At 55.6% G+C, this 25,587-nt stretch overlaps 1 protein-coding gene across 1 annotated transcript in view; it reads right to left on the bottom strand.

The window, feature by feature from the left end:
* The window catches only part of MYH9 (myosin heavy chain 9), a 90,105-nt gene that overhangs the window by 37,567 nt on the left and 26,951 nt on the right, over positions 1-25,587 (bottom strand). The window contains exons 2-5 of the mRNA XM_025881846.2: positions 20,905-21,256; positions 16,341-16,497; positions 3,422-3,449; positions 2,551-2,644 (exon numbers count right to left, since the gene is read on the bottom strand). Of these exons, the coding sequence (XP_025737631.1) occupies positions 2,551-2,644; positions 3,422-3,449; positions 16,341-16,497; positions 20,905-21,237 (612 nt within the window). The 5' untranslated portion in view covers positions 21,238-21,256. The remainder of the gene's footprint in view (positions 1-2,550; positions 2,645-3,421; positions 3,450-16,340; positions 16,498-20,904; positions 21,257-25,587) is intronic.

Genomic DNA, 25,587 nt, shown 5'->3' with positions numbered 1-25,587 from the left:
GGCTAACCTCTGGATTCTTTGTTGACCCATAACTGTGCACAGAAGAAACCTTTATTTTTCAATAACATTTGCATGCTATGACGTTAGGAGGGTCTGCTGGTAGCCTATGCTCATAAGGTTTGGAATTACCCATCTGGTTTCTGAAGGGCTTCACTGGCTGGCATTTCTGCCAGTAGCTTCCAACTAGTATATAAAAACCAGAGGGCGAGGGGCGCCTGGGTGGCTCAGATGGTTAAGCGTCTGCCTTCGGCTCGGGTCATGATCCCAGGCTCCTGGGATCGAGTCCCGCATCGGGCTCCCTGCTCAGTGGGGAAGCCTGCTTCTCCCTCTGCTTCTCTCTCTCTCTCTCTCTCATGAATAAATAGATAAAATCTTAAAAAAAAAAAAAAAAAAACAGAGGGAGGAAGAGGAGGAGGGGCCAAAAGTTACCGCTCAGGCTACGGATGTCGACCTGGAAAGTCCCTTCCCCCAAGCTGTGCCTTGCCAGCCTTCAGCCCTGGCCAAAGCCTGGCCCTCCCATGGCAAGGTGAGGTTTGGGACATTCCAGGGGGCAGTCTTGGGACAAGCGACCGGGTCACTGCAAGGGACAGCTCTCGCCCAGTGTTTGCCCTGACAGGCTCCACAACACAAAGGCCATAAACCAAGTTCAAGTGTCTTGTGCCCCAGCTGTGTGTGGAAAATCACTGTGCGGCTTCGGGCATGGAAATCAGCCCAACTGTCAGTGGCCTTCACAACGGAGGGCCCAAGCCAGTAATCGGGAGCCAGAGGCAAGCTATTCAACCTCTGCAGTTGGGGACGGAGTGCCCGTCACACACTACGACCTGAGACATAGGCCGTGACAAGCTTGCTCCCAATTACCACCCCACCCCCCGGCGCACGGTTGTCTCCAAGCCAAGTGCCCGGGGCCTGTGGCCCCGCTGCGTCCGGAACCCCAGACAGAAAGCACCTGGGTTTCCGTCCTTGCTGTCTTCCATCCTGTCTCCTGTCCTCCAGGGCAGGGACTCCAAGGTCACCCTCCAGAGACACAGACACACACTAGGCCTTCAATAAACAGCTAGGAAATGCATTTTACTGCAAATTCAGAGACAGGAAAGCCACAGCTAGAGAACTCCTAACCTCACAGTTCTGTGTCTGAAACAGGCCTCCTGAAAAGAATGAAAAATGGGGGGTTGGAGAGACGGAACAAGAAGAACTTTATTAGTTTCTAAATATAACTCCTAACACCCCACGGAAAAAGATTCAGAATGTCTTGAGAAGTTTGGCACATGAGAAGTTACTTTTGGTGCGATTCCAGAAGGCTGTACTCATGAGGACGTTCTGCAGGACACACCCCAGGTCTGCATGCAAGAGACACACACCGCTACTTACTGACACGCGCTGCACACAGCTCCCCAGTAGGGGGAGCCACGGAGACACGGCGCAGGTCCCCCCCCCCCCATGGCTTGAGGGGACACCTTGGGCACTTAGATTTCACAAGGAAGCTTAAGAGTGTGTGCTTAAGAGAGAGAGAGAGAGCACCACACGGGCATGCTGAAGACGGATCACCCCCAACTCTGGGAAGCTCCAATGTGGGGCGTTCCGGGCATGGCTCCTGACTGGCACAGTGGCAGCAGGTTGTGGGGGGGGGGGGGGAACAAGCCAGCTCCATCCGGTCCGGACATAGAACATGTGGGGCTCCGGGGGAGCAGACGCCCACTCCACTGTGTGTCAGTCAGGGCTCGGCACGGGGCCTCACGGCTGCCGTGCACACAGAGCAGTTCTACGCCCAGCCAGAGTTTGTGAGGACAGCTTCGGGGACGAGGCCCATATACCCACTCTGCAGGAGCTGACATTTCAGAGTGCACAGGAGGTCACTATGTGTCACACCCCGCCCCTTCTCCCGAGACAGTCAGTGAGCCGAGCCTAGGAGAACAAGTCTAGCCGCAGAAAGTGACAATGGTGTGGAGTGAAAAGCTGCTCAGAAAAAAATTACATAATCCAAGGGCACACGATGGGCAGAACACGCATTCCCGGTGCAGAACGTGCAGTAAACGTGCAAGGCTCACCTAGCGAGGACACTGCTGAGTTCGACCATAATCCATCAAGAGGGAGGGGGAGAAAAAGGGAAGTGAGATGACTTGCCAGTTGCCCTTCCTCTCTTCCCTGGGGGGCTGTCCACCCAGAGGCCTTTCAACAGTGGGGACAAGCAGCGGGGATTCAAAGGCAGGCCTGCCCGAGAGGCCTCAGGTTTCCATCAACTTGAGAACCAAGTTTTGGAATCTCTCTGCCGACCCTGGGGGTGAGGTCTCACAGCAATTAGCTGCCAACACCAGGAAGTGCGGCTTCGCAAAACCCAGTGGTCTCCCATTTCCACAGCAACTCAGAAAAGTTAGGAGGCTGGGGGGCGGGGGGAAGCGGACTGGCTACCACTGGACCCATTCCCAGGATGGCCAAGCTGCAGCCACCATGACAGTGGGTCCGGCCTCTGCTCCGATCCCCAAAACGCTCCAAACCACGGACCACTAAAGCCTCTTCCTCAGGCTCTTCCGTGGGAGGAAGGCCCGCACTCACCTGGTCCTTCTTGCTCTTGTGTGAGGAGGCCACGTGAGCCAGATACTGAATGACTTTCTTGGTGTTCTCGGTCTTGCCAGCTCCAGACTCACCCCTGCCAAGAGAGCCAAGAAAGTTCTCAGGGGAGACATGGCCAAATCCCTGAGGTCGGTCCCTTTCCCAACGCACGCTGCACCACCGCCAGCTCTACTGGGTGTCAATGAGGGACCCACCCCTAGCAGCAGAAATGGGAACAGGCAGATCTGTGCTAAGTTCTGGAATCCGCCCTCTGGCCCCTGCCCATGGCCCTCCGGAGGCCTGACAGCGGTACATCCATGCACACTGCCTGCCCTGGTCACTTGGCTGCCTTTGTGTCCCCACATCTCAGGAATCAGTTTTAGGCAGCTGTTGACTCAAGAGGTCAAAGGCACTTAAACATCTCCCTTCGGAACCACTTGGAGGAATGTTCCGTACCATCAACTCCCCCAGCAGGCAACGGGGGTTTTTTATCTCCTTGTTAAGTTCAGAGGACCAGGGAGAGCAGCCCCCGTGCAGTGGAGAAAGCCACTGTTCAGAGCCAGAAGGAAGGTGCTCTAGAGGGGCCAATCCGTTCCCAGCTGGCTTTGTTGAGAAGCCTCCTGCCCCTCCCTGCTACAAAACCTCCCCACACTGTGCATGGGCTCCTCCAAGGGGGGCGAGCCAGTCCTTAGCCCTGAAATAAAGCTCATCCATGCTGTGAGGCTGCTGAGCAGCAAACCTACTCCCTTCGGGCCCATCCCTTGAGGAGGGGGCGGGGGCTTGACTGGGAATGTTACCCATCAGCCTGGGTTTCAGTAGAAGCCCTCAGAGTCAGAACAAATCGGGGTTCCACCACCCAGACGGAAACACTTACGTGCACAGAATGGACTGGTCCTCTCGGTCTGAAACAAAGGAAACACCCAGGTTAACTTCTGCCAGATCCAAACGCCTCCCCCTCGGGCTTCTGAAGAGCTGCCCATTGCCCAGGAGCAGAAAGCCTGGCCTGCTGCCCTTGCGGAGGGGGCCCTGCACACCAGCCGGCGACACAGACCCGATGCCTCAGTCGGACAAGGGACATCCACAGGTGGCAGGAACTCAGACTGCCCACCCTGGCTGCCTGCCCGCCCCTCGGAAACCACCTCGGGGAAAACTCCCCAGGAGTCTGCAGCACTGAGTGCTGAGGCGGGGGGCCTGCCCCGTGAGCTCAGAATGGGGGGTGCAGGCCGGCAGAGAGAAGGCCTGTGCAGGTGTGGTAAATACCGTCCGTCCCCCTGTAAGTAAGGAACGCCGGTTCAGCGCCTGGGTGCGGGCTGGGGCAGACAAGGCTGGCTTTGCAGTGGGACAGCCCTGGGGTACTGCGCCGCCTCGGCCACGACGTGGGTGGGCCCGCAGATGTGTGCCCGGGTTCCCGGAGCCCCAGGCCCCCCTGTGATGGGGAGAAGCCCCCCTGCGGCGTCTGGCACGTGGGGGCAGCTCGGAAGGAACAGAAGCTGTCAGCATCACAACCTCTGACCAGTCTCTGTGACAACTCAGGTCTCAAGACCTGGCTGTCAGGAACTTTCAGCAACGGTCTCCAGCTGTGACTCAGTCAGCAAGGAAAGACGTAAACAACTCACTCCCCTTGCGCGTTGGAAGTACAGGAACGTCCACACTTTGAAAGCTAAGTTTGACAGAAATGCTTGAAGACATTTGGGCTGACCTGGTTCAGTGCGGGAGGTCCAATTTTAAGCAATAACTGAAAAGACAAACTCACTTTACCCCCCCTTCATCCCACCCCGTGTAACACCCTGACTCCCTGAGGTCAGAGCAGCCGAATGCAGGACCAGCCTACTTACTAACATTTGAGCTGCAATGAGGCATTTCAATCCCAAGTCTGGGCTTCCCTATCCATAAAGTAAATATGCTACTGGCTCCCTGGCAGGATTAGCTTGGAAAACAGAAATAACAGATGAAACGGGCCCAGCAAGTAAAGAGAATGAACTCCACAAATGGCTGCTATTTCTTTTTCCTTCGTGAGGTCGCCATGATGGGTGGTGGCGGCACTGTCAGGGCGGCGGAAGCCCTCGCCGAGGGGCGCCGGGGGAGTCCCAGCCGAGGGGCGCCGGGGGAGTCCCAGCGGAGGACTAGTCACCGTTGGCAGTAGTGGTACTGCACAGAAACCGACATTGGTGATCTGCCGCTGGCTGGCCAGGGCCCTGCAGAAGGGACAACGGCAGAGTGACTCCCGGCTTCCTGTGTGCGTGGCCTCAGGAGACAGATTTAGCTGTTCAACACCCAACAGACACCGCTCAGCTCCATCACCTGCCCCTTCGCCAGGAGAGCCGCGAACGTGCCCATCTCAGCGAGCACGCAGGGCTGGGCATTTGCTACCATCTCTTCCCCCGACTGTGGGTCATTCCAACACAAAAATAAGCCTCACATCACTGCCCCCACCCTCCTCGGCAGCCCTCCCTCTAGCCCCCTAAGTACTCCACAGTGTGGGGTGGGCAAGGGAACTCGGCCAGGCACCTTCACGCACACACCCCACACCCTGCGCACCACTGTGGACCTGCTCAGAGCAGGCCCCCGTCAGCAACCGTGCTCCCCACTCCCCCTGCTTCAACATTCCCACAGAGCAGTGTCCTTCAAGACCCTGCAGCAAAGGCTGGAGGAACTTCCACAGTCTCCTAAGACAGAAGGGACAGGGAGGCGGCGGGAGCGAAGGGCCGGGGGAGACAGGGCCGTTTCCATCACCTGCCCCCTAACATCGGTGCGGTGACCAGCAAGGTCTGGAACGAGCAGGGCTGTGATCCCCAGCCCTGGCCTCCCCCGCTGCACCTCCCCAGGGCCGGCCCCAGCTGCGGGCATGTTTAGTCACTGCTCCACAAGTGGGCAAGAATGTACCTGCGCGTGCCGGCGATGCTACCATAAAAGGAAACATTCCCATCCCTTCCAGAAGGAACCGTTTTCCCAGGGCTGTCCAGGCCCCGTCCCTGGGATGGCTGGAATTCCTCTAATTGTGTGAGGAGGAGTCAGTCGCTGGGCTGCTGAACAACAGGAAGCAGAGCCCACAAACACACACACACACGCGCGCGCGAGTGTGCACACATGCGCACAGACATGGACAAACTGCATGGGGACATACGATGTGTGTGAGCACATGTACACAGACATGAGTATGCACACGCATGCCCACAAACACAGGTGCACATACAGCTATGTGCGTGGATACACACACAGAGGCCTGCACGCACTTCAATTTGCAATTCTAGCCCCAAACTCTATGCAACCTCCATCCACCCCACCATCTCCAGTCCTTCCTCTCCTGACCTTTCACCTCCAATACCTGAAGCACCAGGGTCAGCACAGCCTAAAAGGAAACACGCCCATACTTTCATTTTACACTTCAAAGAAGCCTTACTTCACTTCGCCAGGATATTCTTTTGGGCAAATGCTTCTGCAGAGGAAAACCGATGGAGGCCCCTCACGTTTCCTGAGCTCTTGTCCCCACCACTTGGCACCCCAAATCCACCTGCCTGCAGTGAAGGACACCGTAGCCCCGTAAGTCTGGAAAGGTCTCCTCAATTCTTACAGTGGGTTTGGGCCTGTAATCTTGTGGTTTCACAATAACCCGAGGCAATGGATAAGGCAGGCACACTGTCCTTGGTTTGCGTGTGTCTCTTCTCACAGCACTTCTGACTTGTTCCTGAGCTCAGAAGCATCTGTTCTGGGTACTGGGATGGTTAGAATTCTCAGCAACCAGTAAGCTCTCTGCCTGACTCAGTTTACTCTGCTACACCCCTGGTGCATTCCAGCAGGGACCCTCCATAACACCCACTCTCTCGGCCCTTCCCCACACGGTCACCTCAAGCACACCGAGTTCAGCCCGCTCTGTTCTGACTGAAGTCCTTATTTGGGCCTAGAAGGACTGAAGGCTTATTTGAAAATGCCCTTCCTTCCGCCACACCAGGAGACAGCCAGCCAGACAGGAACCCCATGGAACCACGGGAGTGCACCCTCCAGAGACAACCCAGTTCTGGGAAGCGGGTTCCTTGCCGGGATGAAGGCCTTAGCCAGACTGAGGCCCCTGAGCCCCTCCTGCCCGGCCCCTAACTTGGTGGAACTTGGGTAGAGGCAGGACTATGAATCTTTCCATTGTCGTTTTTCTACTCTTTAAGAGAAGCAACAGCCTTTCCTCGGATAAAATCTTCTTGAATTCCCCCTTTGAAGAATAGGAGATAAACACCAGAGCTGCCTGGGTGGTGGAGACAGGGTTCATCAGAGCACACTGTGACAACCACTGTCCAGGCGTCCGGAGCAGCGACAGAAGGGAGAGGCCAGCATTCAGATTTCTGCCCTGCACTCCCCCCTGGAGATGCCCGGCCCCTTGACCTCTCAGAATCAGAGGCCACGGTTTTACCAGCAGGGCCTAAGGACTGAAAGACATCGGTGCCTGAAGCACGCAGGACACCACAGGCACCTGGAAGCATTGTCCTTAATAACCCCAGGCCCTTTGCACCTCCGGAGCTCTCCACTGTGCACCCTCCACAGAACAACAAAAAAGGTTTTAAGTTACATGTTCAGCGATGAGGCCATTCTCTCTCCTGATTATATTTTAAAACCCCAAACGCCCCGGGGGCTTTCAGAGCTAATACACACATTCAACACAGACAGGTGTTTCCAGCATGCTCGGAAGGCCCGACTCAGGTGGGCAGGAGGGGAAACCTGCCCCCAGGTATCCCACCTTAGGTACAGAATTATGCCAGGGGGCTTTATCGCTCACTTCCCCAACGAGAGGAGCTGCCAGATTCTTGTCCATAAAAGGCCACAAGGCTCACAGAGCGGTGACATCAGCCCCGACAGGAAGTAGTACAGAAGGAAGAGACTGGGCCTCGTCCACCAAGAGCCACTGCTGGGACTGACTCATAAAATGCTCACTGAGATAAGGCGTCCCGGGGTTCCTGCGGGGCTGCTCTCGGGGTCACACCTGGAAGAGCGCTCTTCCCTTGGGACCCGTGTTCAAATCAACCAGGCCTCTCGAGCAATGGACATGGGCCAAGAAAAAAGCAAAGCAAAGAGCAGATTCAGGTGGGGTGACACGCCTGCATGGGGTTGAGGCTGATGGGGTGACCCATGACAAACAGATCTCAACTGGCCACCACCCTGGGGCTACTAACTGTGTGAACCCCCGCTTCCCATCACCTGGGACAGGAAGCACTGGGCCGACCAGGGCCAACTCCTGGACTCCAGAGTTAGTTCTCCGCAGAATCCCGTGAGGGTCAGGGTCGCAGGGGCCAAAATGCAAAGCCTTTCACCAAGTTTGAAACGAGGAAAGACCTGTGGGTTCAAGCTCAGAACGTGGGGGGCTGGGAAGGCCCTGGGCCACCAGCAGGCCTGCCTCAGTGCTGCAGAGGAGCTGTCCACTCTCGTGGGAAGTGTTTTCGGGGCCTTACCAACTCATCTGGGACTTTCCCCAAAGCCAGCCCCCTTCACGAGCTTGGGTTACAGGCGCTTGGGAGGCGAGTCGAGAAGTGAGAAAAGCTGGTGCAGATGGATGCTCCGTGTCAGCACAGGCTCAGGCCCCCCTGGGTCCCGGAGCCTCTGCTGCAGAGCCACCCCCCGCCAGTGGCTCCCAAGCACACGTGCTCTCTCCACGGCACAAAGGTAGGCCCAGACCAGGGAGATGCTGATCAGCAGCCACCCCAGCCAGAAAGCAGCTGGGCTTGGCCCAGTGTCTCCACCCACATGCTCCCGACCCCCCCAGGTGAGGCCGTGTTTGAACCCCATGGAGGAGGCCCACGTCTCTAGCTGCAGGAGGCCAAGAATGGGCGCCTCCCCCACCAGGCACCCTCGATAATTAGAAAAAGCCCCGGGGACTGCACTTAACTTTCATTATGGTAGAAGGCAGGCGAGGCCCCAAACCAGCCCTCTCTCGGCCAAAATGCACCCAGCTGCTCACACAGGTGAGCTCCCAGCGCACGGGCAGACCTGCCAGAAACCACTGCTGGCTGTTCAGACACCTTGTCCACGGGCGGGGCTGGGAGTGAGAATGCTCTCTGTGTGGGGCTGCAGCTGAGACAGCGCTGACAGGTTTGTCAGGGTGGAGGGAAATTCAAAAGTCACACGTGAGTGCTGACAGCCCACAGCAAACGCCACCGGGACGCTCAGAGAGACCGGACACTGGGAGGCCAGTTTACCTTGCTCTTAAACCACATTCCACTCAGGGAACAGTGGGGGGTGGGGGGAGGACCTGAGTCCCATGCCGGCCCCCGTTCACAGCTCTGCAGAGGGCTGGGCTGTCAGGGAGGGACGAAGGGAGCACAGGAAGGAAGGACAACAGGACCCTGGGAACGAGGGGGACACCACCAGGCAGAGCTCAGGACACATCTGGCCCCAAGTCAGAGCACAGACAGGCCTGGCTTTCTGAAATGCACCCCATGGTGAGTTTCACCAGGCTCGTTGGAGAATGCAGGAACATCCGTGCTAGGAGGTGAACGGTAATGGCCGCAGAGATGCATCCTCAAGAAGCCAGTGGCTCCAGTCGTCTTGAGAAGGGGGGGGGGGCGATAAAACGCGATGAGAAGCGTGTTGGTAACTCTTAGGCCAGCTTTCGCTCCTGGGACACAACCTCCGTCCTTGGCTTTCAGCTTAGACCCTGGCCCTACTGTATTTGTGGACCAGCTCAGGGTGGAGACCAGATCTTCATCGAGTCACAGAGACTGGCCGGAATGACACCTTGGGCCCTGGCCAGCCCGGGTTGTCGGCCAAAAGAACACCAAGGATCCGCAGAGTTTATTGCAAAGGTGGACACTGGGCCAACAAGCCTTGGTCAAGACCAAAGGAATTTTACAGAAGCCACTTAGAGAATCCCGACTTTCACGCCTGCAGACTTCAGCTCTCTTACTTTTCAGTTTTAGATCTCATCTGACAGCTTAATTCCAGAAACCAGGCAGCGGAAGGAAAGCAACCCTTTTCTCTGAACACACCAACGTTCAGTCCTGGCCTCCTGGCATGAGGCTCTACTGGAGTCTTGGAGCCAGAACTTGAGAGAACAGGAAAAACGGCTGGTAAGCAGCATTCACAAGTAGCGAGGAACATGCCCAGGGAGGTTAAACGCACAAAGCAGCTCAGCCATTACAGACTTTGCAGGTGACTTCTGGTTGGTTGTTTTGGGGGGGCGGGCCACAGAGACATTGAGGCATGTTTTCAACCACCCTCAAAATTTCAGGGTCCAGGAGGGCACTTCATTCTTGTCACCCACTTCCGGTGGGCCAGCGCAAAGCACAGCGGGCCTACTGGGTTGAATTAAAAATCAAACAGAAAAGCCTAAGTAAAGCTGAATCCTTGAAAAGGATCCATGAGCCACAGATTCCTCCTCTAGAAAGAAGATTTTACAGAAATGAGACTGACAGGCATGCCCACATTATAATTAAGCAGGCTCATTCCAAGGACAGGGCTTTCCTTCTCCGGGGCGGGGGGGGGGGGGGGGGGGGGGGGCGCTGGCCAAGCAGCCTCCTGGGATCGGCTCTAGAAAAGCCGTCCCCCTGTCCAGGCTCCGCTGGGCCCAGGGCTGCGGGTCACAGTGCGGCACCCCAGGTCCCCACCACAAATCGACAGGGAACCCCTTCAGTCACCACGTTCTCCTGAAGCCCACCAAAGCCACATCGGCCCACAGGCCTCCTGCGGCCCGCTTGGGGTGTGGACAAGACAGGACAAGCTGGAGACGGCTTCTGCCCGCGCACGCCCGTGTGCTATGCGGCCGCTGTAGGGAGGCGGCTGGCAAGTCACTTCCTGTGCGCGCTGCCCCCCCCCCCCGGAGCCCCAACTCTCGCAGGCTGCTCTTGGAGGAGACTAAGAAGCCGGCCTGGAGGAAGCATTTGGCTATCACCTGCGTTGAGCGAGCAGGAGCGTGGAGGGAGACAATGCAGGACGCGGAGGGCAGGGCAGGATTCGGTCAAGAAGCTGCATTTCCAGACTCCTCCCGGCTACCTTCCAGAGGGCACTCGTCCATTACAGGCCAGGCACCCGACACACGCGCCTTGTTTCATGCCTGCAGTGACCCTCCAGGGAGGGTTCTTTAAGCCGGGAGGCCGACAAGGACAGGAAGGCTCCGTGAAAGCAGCCCCCAGTCAGGCAGGAACCGATAGAGCCAGGCTCCAGCCCAAATCTAGTGCGAACCCAGCACGCTCTTCTCCGCATGGGTCTTGCTCACAAGGCAAGTCGCTCTTAGGCTGAGGCGCACAGAGGCCCAGCAAACGTGCTGGTGACCTACTGTGGAGGCGCTATGCCACGGGTCAAAGCCCCTCACGCTCGGCCCGCAGCCCCCAGGCTCGCTGGGGCTCTCTGCTCCGGCCGGGCTCTCTCCCCCTCCTCCTCCAGTGCCCTTCCCTGCCCCTCAGGACCGCCTCCGGGTGGGGCCAGGTGACCGGTGACCATGCAGGCCTGGGGCGCGACCCTGTGGGGTGGGCAGTGGGGGCCTGGCTCCCAACCTCCCTGCACACAGCGGGGCCTATGTGTGCGGCAGGGGGCAGGGCTGCCTGGCCGGGCCCTAGCCTCCGGGCCGGCGCATTCCTGCTCCAGAGGAATCATCCCATCTGTGGCTTCCTCAGCCGCCTGTCCTGGTGAGCGTGTTCGCGGTCAGGCTTCACTGTCCCCTGGAAGCATTTCCCCAGTGCCGCACCCACATGGCGCCTTTTTTCCCCCTTAGAAAGGCCTCGGAAAGCAGACAGCTCCACGGGGGCAACTGGCAGGCAGAAGGTGGACAGCGAGTGAGGGCCTCCAGCCAGCCAGCCGTCCTCCAAACAGCAGCTCGAGAACGAGGGGCAACGGTGCCCCCGGGGGACAGGCACTAGGTCGGCCATCAGGAGACCTGGCTTCCGGGGCCGACTCTGCGGGCACTGGACAAGTCAGTAACGTGTATTTCTGGGCCTATCCCTCCCTTCACCTGTGAATGAGAAACCTCACGTTCAGATGTGAAGGTAGCGCTAGAATTCTACCCCCCACTGGCCCATGAAGGTCAGTCAACCACTGACAAGAGCTCGGACGCGCACCGGACACTGAGCGACTGCTTGGTGACCAGCCCCTTCCTGTGCAGCTTCTGCCGAGCAGAGGTGGGACTTGCACGGAGCAAAGGGTTAAATAGTTCTCAGATTAGCTGAGGCCTGGAATCAAGGCAGACCCTGCTGCCACTCCCCCCCCCACCCCGGAAATGCTGGGAGCTCATTAAAATACCATGAAGTTGCCCAAAGTGAACCAAACCTGGCATTCTACCTAATCAACAGAGAAGAGGTTTTCTTCTCCTTTCTCTGGGGAGAGGACTGTGCTCAAGTCGATCTTTTAACGGGTCGGTTCTCTAAGAACACGCACATACCCTTACCCACCCCAAGGGGGACCCCGGAAGGCCAGGACCCAGAGAAAGCCAGGCGTGCCATTTCCCAACCCGGTCACACCTTCTACAGACCACTCACTGCTCCTGCCCCCATGCCCCTCGAGGGACAAGCCACAGGGACTTCAAGCTCCTCCTCGGCACCTGCCTTTACAGAAGCCCTGAGGCAGGGAGACCCATTAATGGCCAGGACAACAAACTAACCAAACGGAAAAGCCAGGGTTGGGAGTGGGAGGGTGCACCAAAGAAGTCGCCACAACTTTAATTAAACCCAAGGTCGAGGAGGAAAACAAACAAAACTGCCGGGCACGCCCAGGCTGCCCCAGAACCACTTATTGACACAAACCTGCCGGCCTTTCTACAGGATCCGACCTCAGCAGTACCTTCCCGACCACGCCTCCTCCCCAACTCCCAAGACGCCTGACACCTGCTGCGGCCGGGCTGGTAGCAGGTGTGGGCAGCAGCTTGTCTTGTTACGTAGCTGCGGCCCCAGGTGTCTGGGTACAAACATGTCTCGTCCCTCCACCTAGCCCAGTGCCAGAATCACGTACTGGACCTCATGGTGTTCTGGCACTTTCTACCTCCTGGCTCCACAGACTACTGCAGGGTGCCGAAAGCTGCCATGCCCCATCCCGTGCCCACGGCAGACAGCACTCGTCTATCCCAACGTTCCTTGGCACTGAGTCTCGGCTCCTTGGCAAGCCAGGGCCAGAGGCACTATTGATCCAAGGGAGTCGACACTCAGTATAACTAATCTGCAGGCCTTAGTCCAGTGGTTCTCCAGTGGGGGTGGTTCTGCCCTCCAGGGAACATTTGGTAGCAATGTCTGGGGACGTTTCTGGTTGTCACCATGGAGAGGGAGGGAGCTTCTGGCATCTGGCGGGTTGAGGCCACGTTGCTGCTGAACCTCCTGTGATGCACAGGACAAGCCCCCCACCCCCAAGAGAGGACTCTCCAGCCCCAAGTCAACAGCTGCCACATTTGAGAAACCCTGGCTTAGTCTGACAAACAGGTAGAGTGACCATATAATTTATCATCCAAACTGGGCTGCTTTTTTAAATTTTTTTTTTTAAGATTTTATTTATTTATTTGACAGAGAGAGACACAATGAGAGAGGGAACACAAGCAGGGGGAGTGGGAGAGGGAGAAGCAGGTCTCCCGCCGAGCAGGGAGCCCGATGCGGGGCTCGATCCCAGGACCCTGGGATCATGACCTGAGCAGAAGGCAGACGCTTAACGACTGAGCCACCCAGGCGCCCCTGGGCTGCTTTTTTGAAAATGAAAATGAACACTATTACTACAAACTGCAGGACAACAGGCACACATCAGGACACAGAGGCAAACCAGAGCATTTAGATGAAAGACACGGAGGTCCCAGGAACAGACAAAGAACTTATCTCATAAAAGTCCCCAAAGACACCAACTACCCTATTTGGCTAGTATGTCATAAGCCACGGGCGGTTCAGGGAGGAAACCTTTTCCTAGTTCCTGTTTAGAGAAAAAGCAGAAAAAAGGAACGGGCAGGCTGTGCCTTTTCAGAGGTAAGTGGCAGAGAGCAACCCTGTTTTCCTACACAGCCAGGGCTAAGGAGCTCATCCTCACGGCCCACCGACCCCGAGGCACCACCGTCCTCACCTAACTTAGGGCAAGAACCACCGCTCCTCTCTGGAACTTTCTTTACTGGTGAACCTTCTTATCATGATGGGAGCAACTTCTGTTAATTAACTTCCTCTCTGCTCCAAGAACAAGAAGCCTGTTGCTAACTGCTTTGCAGGTCAGCCGTGTACAATGAGAAGAGACTTGGAAATGTTCTCAGTCGGTCCCCACGGGGGCTCAGGGCTGCAGTGAGTCCAGCATTACAGAGGGGAGGGAAAGACTCGCAGACTGAGGGCTAGAAACTACAGGGACCCTGTACCCGCACAGATCATTCTGGCTTCCTGGGCCCACAAAGGACTTCCATCGCTAGTCTGCAAAGGATGAAACACCCGCCCACTTGCTCTCATAATTTGGGGAGCTCCCTGCTTCCTATCAAGGCCATTCTGTTCCAGCCGAGACTTCCTGGTCAACACGAAGGAAAGCTCCAGCCCTCTGCTCATCCCTTTCTTATTTTCCAATGACCTCCAACCCTACTGCGCTGGCTTTTTCAAATTTTTTTGTTATTGGACAAAAATTGGACAAATCTCTTTAAGAAAGAGTAGTGCAGGCTGTCGGAAGAAAGGCTGGGAGTCCAGTTCCAAGACTCTGACCGCTGCTGCCGTGCTCTGCGTCACGACATCACTCTTGCCATAATGGCTTGCCTGAAAGTGAAGGAAGCGCGCATGCTGGAAAACTGTTCAAATCTAGGATCCCGCAGTAGGAATGAACCCGAATTCAGCAGCACAGAGCTCAGGAAGACTCCAGGGTGAACTTGCACCAGGCCAATTAAGAAAGCTAGGAGAAAACTGACGCATAACCTCTAGAGACACAGACTCAGGCTCTTCTGGAATCTCACAGAATGTTCTCCCACCAGACTGCTTTAGTTAGCACTTTAAAACAGACACCCTACTTTAAAACTAAAGGGCTGGATTCCTCCAGAAATTTTCATAGACATAAACAGAAGCCAAAGGCTAGGCCAAACTTGTACGTCCTGCATAATTCATCCAGCTTGGCAATGAAATGCCCTCCCCACCACGCTGTGTGTACAGTACGAGACAGACCCGCTCATCACCCCTTCAAACCACTACACCAGGGATAAAGTTTGCTAATGCAACAAGGTTCTCGACCACAGCTGCCCAGCTTCACTGCAAAGTTCAAAGAACGAAATCATGCACGTGTATAAGGATTTGAAAAACCACTATCAATGAGGTTGTGAGCACAAGCCCCCCACCTAGAAGTTGGGTTTGACTGGGAATTACATGAAATGCTACCAGAGGCCAAGCACCTGGCTGAGCTCGAGAATATGAAGGCAACATGGGCCCCATCCACATCTAGGAGAGAAAAACAAATGTGTAAACACCTAAGTCAAATAAGGTATCACCAAATCTAGCCCAGACGTCCTCCCTGGAGGGCAGGTATGCTTCAGTTCTTGTCTTTAACAAGAGATCAGGGACCTGCCAGGCATTGCAAGCAGCCAGCATGGGCAGGGCGGCTGGACACAGGAAGGCCTGGGAGAGAAATGTAAGCAGGCCCGTGTGGCGGCAAAGTCAGGGGTAGGCGGGAAGCCAATTACAAAGGGCACTGTGTGCTGCTAGCGGGTTCAGGGGTTACCTCTGGGGACATGAGGAGCCTTTTCGAGATTTTTTTCCAAGATTTCAAATCAGAGGGTTTGATCAGATTTACAATCTAGAAAGATGACCCTCTGCTCAAAGTAGAGGGAGGGCTCTATTAAGAGTGAAGGTTAAGAGGTCACAGCGACAGTGCAGGCGAACACCCGTGGAGGCCGTAACCGAGGTCAGGGCCACGGGATAAAAGAGGAGTAAGGGGGGCAGAAATATGAAAGGAGATGAAACCTATAGACGGTGCTGACGGACTTGAGAAAAGAGAGCAGAGAGCGGAGGAGCAGCCAGGCTCTGGGCTTGGGTGGCTGGAGAAATGGCAGCCAGGGACGAGGGGCCGGCACTGATCAGGTGACAGTCCCAGTCCTCAGCTGGAATGTGCCAGCAAAGCCAGTCAAGTGGATGGGTCTGTCATCCAGAGGAACACCAGAGAGAGCAGCGAGACCTTGAGGGGCAGATGTGCGGGGGACAGGGGAGAGGCAGGAGAAAACCACACAGAGGGGCGGGCAAAAATCAGGAGAACCAGAGAGACGGTCACACAGGAAGGAAGGGCTTTCAAAAGGAGTGGTGAAGATTGTCCAATGCTGGGGAGAGGTTAGGTAAGATAAGAACACATGAGTACCACGGATTTAGCAACGCAGAAGGGAGGGTAACCTTGGTCCGACAGTCTGGAGAAGGGTGGGGAGGCCTGTGGAGCAGACACTTCCTCTGCAAAGCTCCACTGTGATGACAGCAGAGACAAACCACAGGGGTGCAGAATCCAGGAGAGATTTAGTGTCTGTTTCTTAAAGATGGGAAAAACCCAAGCACATTTCCAGACTACGGGAAAAGAGCAAGAGAAAAGACGTGAAAAACAAGGAGGAAGAGGAGTATCTGGCAGAAGAAGGGGCCTGGCAGTGACGGGACTGGCACAGAGAGTCTTTACAAGAATGAGAAATGGCGATAATTTGAAAGTGTATTTTTTAAAGCTTCTAGAACATTCTCTCAACATATAAACATGTCCTTTGATAGCCATTAGCCTTGGCTCTCACACACTGACTCAGAGACCTCCGCAATGCACGGCACCACCACAAGGGCCGTCAACACTGATCCAGCCCCTAGATGACCATGACACTGAACGTGAATGAGCACCTGCAAAGGTGTCCACAAGGCTGCAGGGGAAGGCCGAGCACTCACCTTGCATCATACTCCTGTAGGCGGTGTCTGTGATGGCATAGATGTGGGGGGGCATCTCATGCCTCTTCTTGCCCTTGTACATTTCCACAATCTCTTCGGAGTAGATGGGCAGGTTCTTATAAGGATTGATGACCACACAGAACAAGCCTGAATAGGTCTGAAGAAAAGAGCAGCAAACAGAAATGGGTTAGGAAGTCTTGAGTCTCAGTGGTGTGCAAACTTCATGGCAAAGCGTCTGCCGCCAAAGACCCGGAGTCGGGCTGACATGAAAGCCCCCCTTGCAGCGCCCCCCCCCCCGCCCTGCTCCCTGCTTCCCGGTCTGTTGCAGGTGGAGGGGCACCACCCCCAGCTCTGCTCCTTTGGTGAGGGTCCTCCCTCAACTGCGTGACCGCTGCCGCTTTGCGTGCCAACGAGCAGGCGCCTCAGGCAAGACCCATAGCAGGCCTCGCAGACAGCAGAAGTCCAGTTACAAAACTCTGATCCAAGGACAATTAGAAATGTGTCATCGTGAGATGCACAAAGAGAAAAGGATTTGGCTGCAGCAAGCAAACTGTGCAGAAACACAAAGTATTCTACCCTGAAGGACTCTCATAGATATTCAAGCCTCAACTTTTCCAGGACTGCGGAAAACTCGCGGCACTCCCCACCCAACCAGATCTTTTGTGGGCTAGTATATCACGGACAGCCCTCTCCCTTGAATCTTCTAGAGACATTCACGTAACAACCCCTCAAAAACTTAATCCCTGTGACAGGTGTTCAGTTGGGGGGTACAGCTGTGTTTAAGCCTCTAGAGCAACCCTAACACCCTCTTCCGAGGACAATGCGCCACAGGCCCAGAAGCAGCCATGATTCACACACACCTGCGGTCAGCTGGTGTCATGACAGCTAAAGGTCATGAGGTATCTTCTTGGTCAGGGGCCAGTTCTCTGAACTCTTGTCTTTTTGTTTTCATCATCACGTTACCTCACTACCCATGGTGGCACCCCTCATTCCAACAGCAACCAGCACCTAAGGGGCGCTGCGCACCGTGCAGGCCCCGCCCCTTCCAGTCCCGGCCCGCTCTGGCCCCGCCCCTTCCGGCCCCGCCCCAGCTGAAGAGGGATCTAGTGGCCGAACCTAAAGGCGGGTTCCAGGCGGGGATGAGCTGGGAGGTCAAAGGCCCTTCCCAGCCATGGCCAAGGGCTATGGCACTTGGACTTCCCAAGCAGAACTTAAAGACTAAAAGCAGAACTTGGGAGGGGCCCAGTAACTTCCAGGGGCCTGGCTGCGGAAGAGCGGCCAAGTTTGGAAATGACCAAGTGTGTTTAGCCGCCTCTTCTGCTCCGAGGCCACGGACTCGGGGCCCTCGAGTTTCCTTCTAACCGGGATAATCAGCAGTTTGTTTTCCCTCCAACTCCTCTTTCACAAGGGACCGGGAAAGCTCCGAAGCAAAAAGGTCGGGACGCGGGTGTTGGCCACCTGCGGCGCGGGTATCACAGGGAGATGAGAGAAAAGCGGAAGACTTCTAGTTTTCCCTCTGTGGGACTGCCGGGATGAAGTAGAAGGCCAGGGAGCAGTGAGGTCATCCCAGGAGCTCAGAAACAATTGAGCTCTGTTCCTGGGGTTTGAGAAAACCCACACTCTAGGAAATCAGCCCGATGAAAGCCAAGGACACATGGCCACACTTTTAGGGCGTGCCTCCGGGCCAGATGTTTGCAAACAGCTGGCCGTGAGAGCAGAAGGGGACTGGAGGCTCCTGGGGAAAGGCTTTCTGACAGCTGGGTGGGCAGACGGTCCTGTGGATGGTTCTCTCTACAGAGCTTCAGAGTTCTCTGAGCTAATCCCATCAATCCAGCAGGTGTGAGCCCTGCAGCTCAGGTGGGAGGATGCACACCTGTCCTCGAGCCTCCCTCTGGATGCTCGTGGACGTGCAGACACGGAGAAAGTAGCTCTGCTCCCCCCATGGCCACGCCAGGGAGCTGCTCCATTCACGGGCCACAGAGGCTCTTTGTGCCCAGCCGCCCCCTATCCCAAGGCCTCACCCCCCGGGGAACAGACAGAGCAGCTGTGGCTCAGGATTAGCCACACCGCCCACAACGCCAGGCAAACACACTGCACAAAGGCTCCCGGGTTGCAATTTGGAACGTCGTGTGCAGAGAGGTGGACCGTGAATGAGGCAGCAGCCCCTGCCCACCGGCTTTGCTCCGCCCCCCCCCCCCCCCCCCCCCCCCCGCCCGCAGCTCTGCACCTGCTGGGGTCCCCATTAGGGCAATTGCAGAGACAATCGACTTCCCTTCTGGGGAAGATGCTTAGGAAGGAGGCTGGTCTGAGGTAGGAGGAACTGCACACGGGAGGTGACAGAAACAGGAATGAATGCCTCCAACCAGAGTTCTGCCTGCCTCCAGAGTAAAACCCACGCTTTCAGAGGAAAGATGAAGCCACTAACATTGAACGCACTTCACTAACATTTCCCCCTTGTGGGAGAGCAGACTGTGTGCAGCCAGCTGATACAGGCCACTGCAGGCCCCCCAGCGTGTGTCACACTCAGCAAATCCCTAGTAGGACACAAGCTGAACAGAGACACCAGTGAAGGCCATGCAGAGGACCAGCTACCTTCACCAAGAACAGCAACAGCTACTGAGCCCAGCCCTGCAGTGAAGCAGATGTGGGCTGGCTCTTGCACATGTCTCACCAGGGAGGAAGTGAGGCTCCTTGTGGCCTCGGTGTGTGGCCAGGAAAGGATCTGAACCAGGTCCTGGAGGCTCCACCTCCCATGCCCTTCACCGCTCTGCCTCCCTGAGCAGAGCCCATGTCGGCTCCGGGGCACAGCAGAGTGGGTACAATAAGCTATGGAGCCTGCTGAGGGGGTGTCCCACTCCCAGACAATGGGACTCGGCTCCCAGCTGCCCCAACAGACAAGCAATGCTTCCTTCCAGGCCCCCCGTTTTCCTGCAAGTTGCCAAATTCTGAATTTCAGTGGTCAAGATCCCTAGGGACAGAGGCTTTTAATTTTGTTCATACAGTGCTCTCACCAAGGAAGAGAGAGCCGGGCTGAGGGTCAAGAAACCCGAGCTCCAGTCTCAGGCTGACCCCGCGCTGGGTTCTGGCCCTCTCTGGGCCTCAGCTCTCCCTACCTGCAGTATCAGCAGGCTGGACTAAGCTGGTCGACAAAGAACGACTCTTCCAGAAAGACCATTCTGTGTACGTCCTTACTGGTAGGTCCTGACTAATCAGGCTCATCCCCAAAGGGAGGTCATCAATGGCAGGAAACAAGAACCTCGTTAGCATGGACCAATTCAGCAATCAGCAAGGTAACACAGCGCTGGCATGCAATCCACCCGGTCAGGAGCTCTGGACAATCCAAGATGGTCCGTGGCTCCACAGAGGACTTTGGCACATTGCAGGGCACTCAGAAGTACCAGTCCAGTACGGTGGGGTAGGGCCCTATGGAAACGTGTGGTGACATCGGCCTGAAATTGTACAGAAAATAAAATGGCTGACTCTTTGGGGGCCCCTCACCATCCCTGTACCAGGATAAGCCCAGCATGTCCTTTTATTACGTGTGTGATCATGAGCCAACCCCTGGGTCCTGGGCTTGGTCTTCCCATTGAGAGGGTTATAACACTCTTGAGATGTTTTCTTTCTCCAATTCAAACAAATTTTGAGAAATGTTTTATTCAGCTCCAAGACCAAGAAGGCAAGGTGAACACAACAGCATATTTAAACAAGGAGCTTTTTTAGGAATAGTAAGAGCCAGGTATTTCTTCCCTACCTGAGATGAAACTAGAAGGAAATACCTTGGAACTGAGCAGAAGAAATAAGAATTAGAACTCTGTGACCCTAGGACCATTAAGATTGTGGAGCCTATTACATGGGAGACAGGAAAACACTCCTCTCCCGACCGTTTTCTAAAGCAGGGATGAGCGGTCTTTCTGCAAAGGGGGCCCAAATAGTGCAGCAATGGAGTAGAGCAAAACTTCTAAAACCCGGCTGCATGGCTGCCAGAAAGGGCCGCTCCTTCTCCGCTGCATGCTCTGGGCCTTACACGTGCCATCCTGGGCTGCTAAGCCTGGCACCAGAACTGAGGGTTCAAAGCCTCGCTCTCGATGCTCGTCTCTGCTCAAAGCGCACTCCCTGGGGAAGCAAGGCACACTGACAGGCCTCTAAAAAGAACGAGATGGCAGAGATTCTAAAAAAGAGACTGGGCAAAAGGGGAGGGGGAAGAAGACCAGGTGGTGCGGGAGGAACGAGGTGGGAAACCGGGACATGGCATCCCTCGCTTCAGAAAGAACTACCCTTCCTATCTCCACCAAGACCGAGGACCAAGGCCCGTGGGTGGGCACAGCCCACGCACACCATAATATTCTCCCTCCACGCGCTCTAAAACAGATTTCCTGGTGTGTTTTTGGCCAGGCAGAGAAAAGATAAAATAGAACATTCCGTGAGGACGCTCGCTTGCCCAAGTTCGAGGATGTCACCCTAGCTTTCTTCAAGCCCCCTACTCTCCTAGAGCACGAGCGCCCGGGCAGGCGAGGGGGACGGGACAGAGCCAGGGTTCCCGCCTCCAGCCCCAGGCCCCACTTACGTAGATGAGCCCTGAGTAGTAGCGCTCCTTAAGGTTGTGCAACACGGAGGCTTCATTGAGGCAAGTGAGCTCTGCCATGTCCTCCACCTTGGAGAACTTGGGCGGGTTCATCTTCTGGATGTCATCCTTGTTCACCTTCACCTTCTTCCCGTTCTCCACCAGCTCCACGATGGCCTCCTCGCCCACCTCCTCCTTGAGGCTGGCGGGCTCAAAGCCACTCTTGTCGGAAGGCACCCATACCAGCTTCTTGGCAGCCCAGTCGGCCTGGGCCAGGGGGTTATTGATGAAGTTTTTATCCACATAGAGATACTTATCGGCAGCTTGCTGCGCCATGGCGACTCACAGTCAGGACCTACAGAAAACGCAAGGGCGAGAAGTGAGACATAATGGCCTCAGAGGGAAAGGCCCACTAAAACCCTCTGATCTCAGCAAACAGTGCAGCAATGGAGTAGAGCAAAACTTCCAAAACCCGGCTGCATGGCTGCCAGAATCTTCCCGCTCTCCACTTTGGGGGAAAAGAGGTACATGACTGAAACAACAAATCATCATCAGAGATTGTGTCAGAAATTCACGGGAAGGTAGATCCTAGGATCCATCCACAATCAAAACTAATGTATAAACTACCGTGGTGCCGGGGCGCCCGGGTGGCTCAGTCATTAAGCGTCTGCCTTCGGCTCAGGTCATGATCCCGGGGTCCTGGGATCGAGTCCCACATCGGGCTCCCTGCTCGGCGGGAAGCCTGCTTCTCCCTCTCCCACTCCCCCTGCTTGTGTTCCCCCTCTCTCGCTGTCTCTCTGTCAAATAAATAAAATCTTAAAAAAAAAACTACCGTGGTGCCAAATGATGAGCCTAATTTGAGTCTCAGAGACAGATGTAACTATAGTCACCATGCTACACGCGCTGAGGCAGAAAAGAGAACACACACTTTAGGAGGACTTCCAACAAAAGCAAGTTTCTAATTAGCCCCCCAAAAAAGTCAACGAACTAAAACCGCACATAGTGGAAGTTGCCAGTTTAAAAGACTATTTCACGGAGTCAACCAAGAGGGGAAAAAAAAACAAAAAAACCAACACACCAATATGTTCCCAAGAGATGCTAATTCCATCTTGATAATACAGCCCAAAGAAATAAGGCGAAAAAAAAGAAGTCAGGCTCCAGGAAACATCATGAACTGTAAAAGGCGAAAGATTTATGCAATCTGAAGAGAAACATCATGAACTGTAAAAGGCGAAAGATTTATGCGATCTGAAGAGAAACATCATGAACTGTAAGAGTGCTTCCCTTCTGGGCCACTAATGCAAAAGGCAGCCCTCAAATCCATGTCCAGGAGAACTTAAGCACATGTGTGTCTGCTTTTTTCAAAACTCATTTGCGAAATAAAGAGGATGAAATAATAATCCCTTACACCTGTGTGGTTTAATGGTTTACAAAATGCTTTCACATGCACTTTGCTATCTCGAAAGATCCTCGTTGGGACGCGTGGGTGACTCAGTCAGCTAAGCATCTGCCTTCAGCTCAAGTCACCACCCCAGGGTCCTGGGATCTGGCCCCGAGTGGGGCTCCCTGCTCAGTGGGGAGCCTGCTTCTCCCTCTCTTCCCCGCTCGTGCTCTCTCCTGCTATCTCTGTCTCTCTCTCTCTCTCTCTCAAATAAATGAATGGAATCTTAAAAAAAAAAAAAAAAAAAGATCCTCAGGATGCCTGGGTGGCTCAGTCGGTTAAACATCTGCCTTCAGCTCACGTCATGAGCTGAAGGGTCCTGGGATCGAGCCCCACATTGAGCTTCCTGCTCCTCGGGGAGCCTGCTTCTCCCTCTCCCTCTGCCTCTGCCCCTGATCATACTCTCGCTCGCTCGCTCTCGCTCTCTTTCTCTCAAATAAATAAAAATCTTAAAAAAAAAATCCTCGTCGTAACTGTGTGTGGTCGCCCAGGGGGGACTTGGGACTCCTGGTCCCATGGCCCTTCCATAGGATAACCACAGTGCTTATTCCTGCTCAAAGGCTCAGGCCGAGACCTGCTAGGAGGACAGCTGGTTTAGGTAAACGGAGCGCAGGACTTTGAAACCATGGTCTGAGACAGAGCCAGCCCACAGCCCAGAGGAGCAGCCCAGCGGCTCACTGCCTGGCTCACAACGCAGGAAAGCCTTTCCCTTGTGAGGTCAAGACCCCCTCCCCAGGCCCAGGAGGCCAGGAGGACCCCAGATCCAAATCCAGAGTCACACAGGCTTTCACGTTTCTAGATTCCAACAGGGACTTGGCTACCAAGGAGCCTGGAGGTTTGGGAGGGACAGAACAAAAGGAAAAGTCTGGGCTGCCCAGGCCTTCTTATCTGGGCTCATTAAATGCTTTCCAGATCAAGACTAAGGGGCTCCCCTGGACATGTTCCAGGAGAGGGGCTGTTTTCCAGGAAATCTGCTCACTCGCCTCCCCCCACCCACACAGGAGGGAAGGCAAGTCCATGGAACAGAGCCTGGCAGCCTCCCCAGCAACCTCAGCTGGTGGCTTTGTTTACATTCCCAGCCAAGCAAACCCTAGCAGCCCCTCTTGGGGGACCAGGGGCATCATTCACCTGCAAGGACCACCCCCTGAGAGAAAGCAGCAGTCCACAAGGCAGGAAGGGACGGCCTGGCCTCATCTTCTGTTGTGGGGCTGGGGTCTCAGCAGTCTGCAGACCCCAAGCCACGCCAGCTTACTTCCGGCTATCCCGGCTCCCACGCCCCCCAGGCCATTCAAGCAAATGGAAGGCTTCCCTCTGCTGGAGTACATACTAGCTGCCCTCTCCCTCTCTGCCATCCATCTGACCACTAACTAGCCAGGCAGCCTCCTCAGTCCTCGGACCCAGGCTCCTGAAACCAGTCTCCCCATAATCGTGCCACTGCCCTGCTTGAGGACTTGGAAGGATCACAGAGCACAGGGCTTCACAGGCTGCTGGTTCTGAACCTTTTTGCAAACTTCAAACCCAAAATGGACAAGACAATCACCCATCAACATGCAAAAAGGGATTCACTTGAACCCCGTCCCCCCAAATTCCTAAGTCCCCTGCTGGTTATGAGTTCTACTACTCCAGCCCAATGAAGACACCCAAGGATATCACCTGCCCTTTATGAGATCCCTCCAAGAGGAGGGAAAGGGGATAGTCACATTAGATAACCTACCAGCATCAGCCCCACTGGACCATCAATCACCCTGCAAAAGATCTTTTATTATCCCCAACTTATAAATGAGGAAACAGGCTCAGAGAGGGCAAGTTACTTGTACAGAGTCGCCTAGCCTAGTCACGGTGCAGGGCGCTAACCCAGATCACCGGGCCCCCCGGTCTGGGCTCTCCCTGGCACACTTGTGCTGGGGTCCCACGGAAGAAGTCAGATTGGCATCGGAGCCGGGTCAGACTCAGCTGACACGGGGAGTGTGGGGAATACATTCCACAGCGTTCAACACACATTTACTGAGTGCTATCGGGCAGGCAGGGAGGCTGAGTGAGCCTTCCCAGCGTGGACCACGTGGCCGGTTCAAAAAGCAGAGCACAGTGGAACTTTCTCACTCCGTGGCCTGCTACTGTCCACAAGAGCTGCCCACTGGCGAGGGCACGAGGACTTCCGGCCTCATCAGACTCACTTCATCCCAACAACAGCAGCCCTGGGGGGACCCACCCAAAGCAGCCATCTGGTGGCTGGGCAGCTCGGCAGCACAGCAGCTCCCTCCGGGTTGCAGGCGCTGGGCACCGGCGGCTGGGCACTGGGGGGCCATGAACACAGCAGCTGTTGGCAGGGGACAAGTCCACCTGGCGCCTCGCTCTGCCCTCCTTCCAGGCCGGTCTACCCCTGATGAGACCTGGAGTCTGCGCTTCCTGGAAGGGTAGGGGGTCAGACTGCGTCCCCTCAGGACTGGGCCAACACAGAGGGCTGCACCCCTCTGCCTCCGGGGGCTGCCAAGGCTCCCATGCATGGTAGGCCTAGGGCGTGCATCCCTGCTCACCTCCCTGCCCCTCTCTGAGCAGAACTTTTCATTAAACCCGGCTGAGCCCTGTCCGGCCAGGCCAAGGACAGAGCTCTCTGGTGTCAGCAGCTCTGTTGGAATGACGTGGGTTAGCAGCGGCGCCAAGATCAATACGTGGGTTGGACGAGGCGGGGTGGGGCACGGAGGTCACCAGGAACAATGGGGTGTATTAAAGCCCTCCCACAAGCACAGACGGGAACACCCACATTCAGTGACCGCAGCTGAGCTCCAGGGTCCGCCTGAGTCGGAGGGAGGCCCCTGGGCCCTGGTGGCTGCGGACTCGTGTGCGCCCACAGGGCTGCCAGCAGTGCAGAGGGAGTAAGCCGTCACGGTCCAGCGCTGTCAGAAATGAAAGGGGGCATCAGGGAAGCGACACTAGCGAGGCAGTGGCCACTTCTCCCCTCCCTGGCCTGGGACCATGCTAAATGGCCTGACACTTTGCACAAAAGAAGACAAAATCAGAGAGGGAGACAAACCGTAAGAGATTCTTCACTCCAGGGAACAAACTGAGGGTCGCTGGAGGGGAGGGGAGGAGGGTGGGGGGGGAATGCAGTGGCTGGGGGAGGGGCATTCAGGAGGGCACATGATGTGATGAGCACTGGGTGTTATACGCCACTGATGAATCCCTAGACTCTACCTCTGAAACTGATCATGCACTACATGTTAAGTCATTGAATTTAAATAAAATTT

The sequence above is a fragment of the Callorhinus ursinus genome, unplaced genomic scaffold (assembly GCF_003265705.2).
Source record: "Callorhinus ursinus isolate GAN/ISIS: 27379988/994484 unplaced genomic scaffold, GSC_fseal_2.0 scaffold48, whole genome shotgun sequence".
Classification (NCBI taxonomy): Eukaryota; Metazoa; Chordata; class Mammalia; order Carnivora; family Otariidae; genus Callorhinus; species Callorhinus ursinus.
This window is presented reverse-complemented; position numbering and strand designations above follow the sequence as displayed.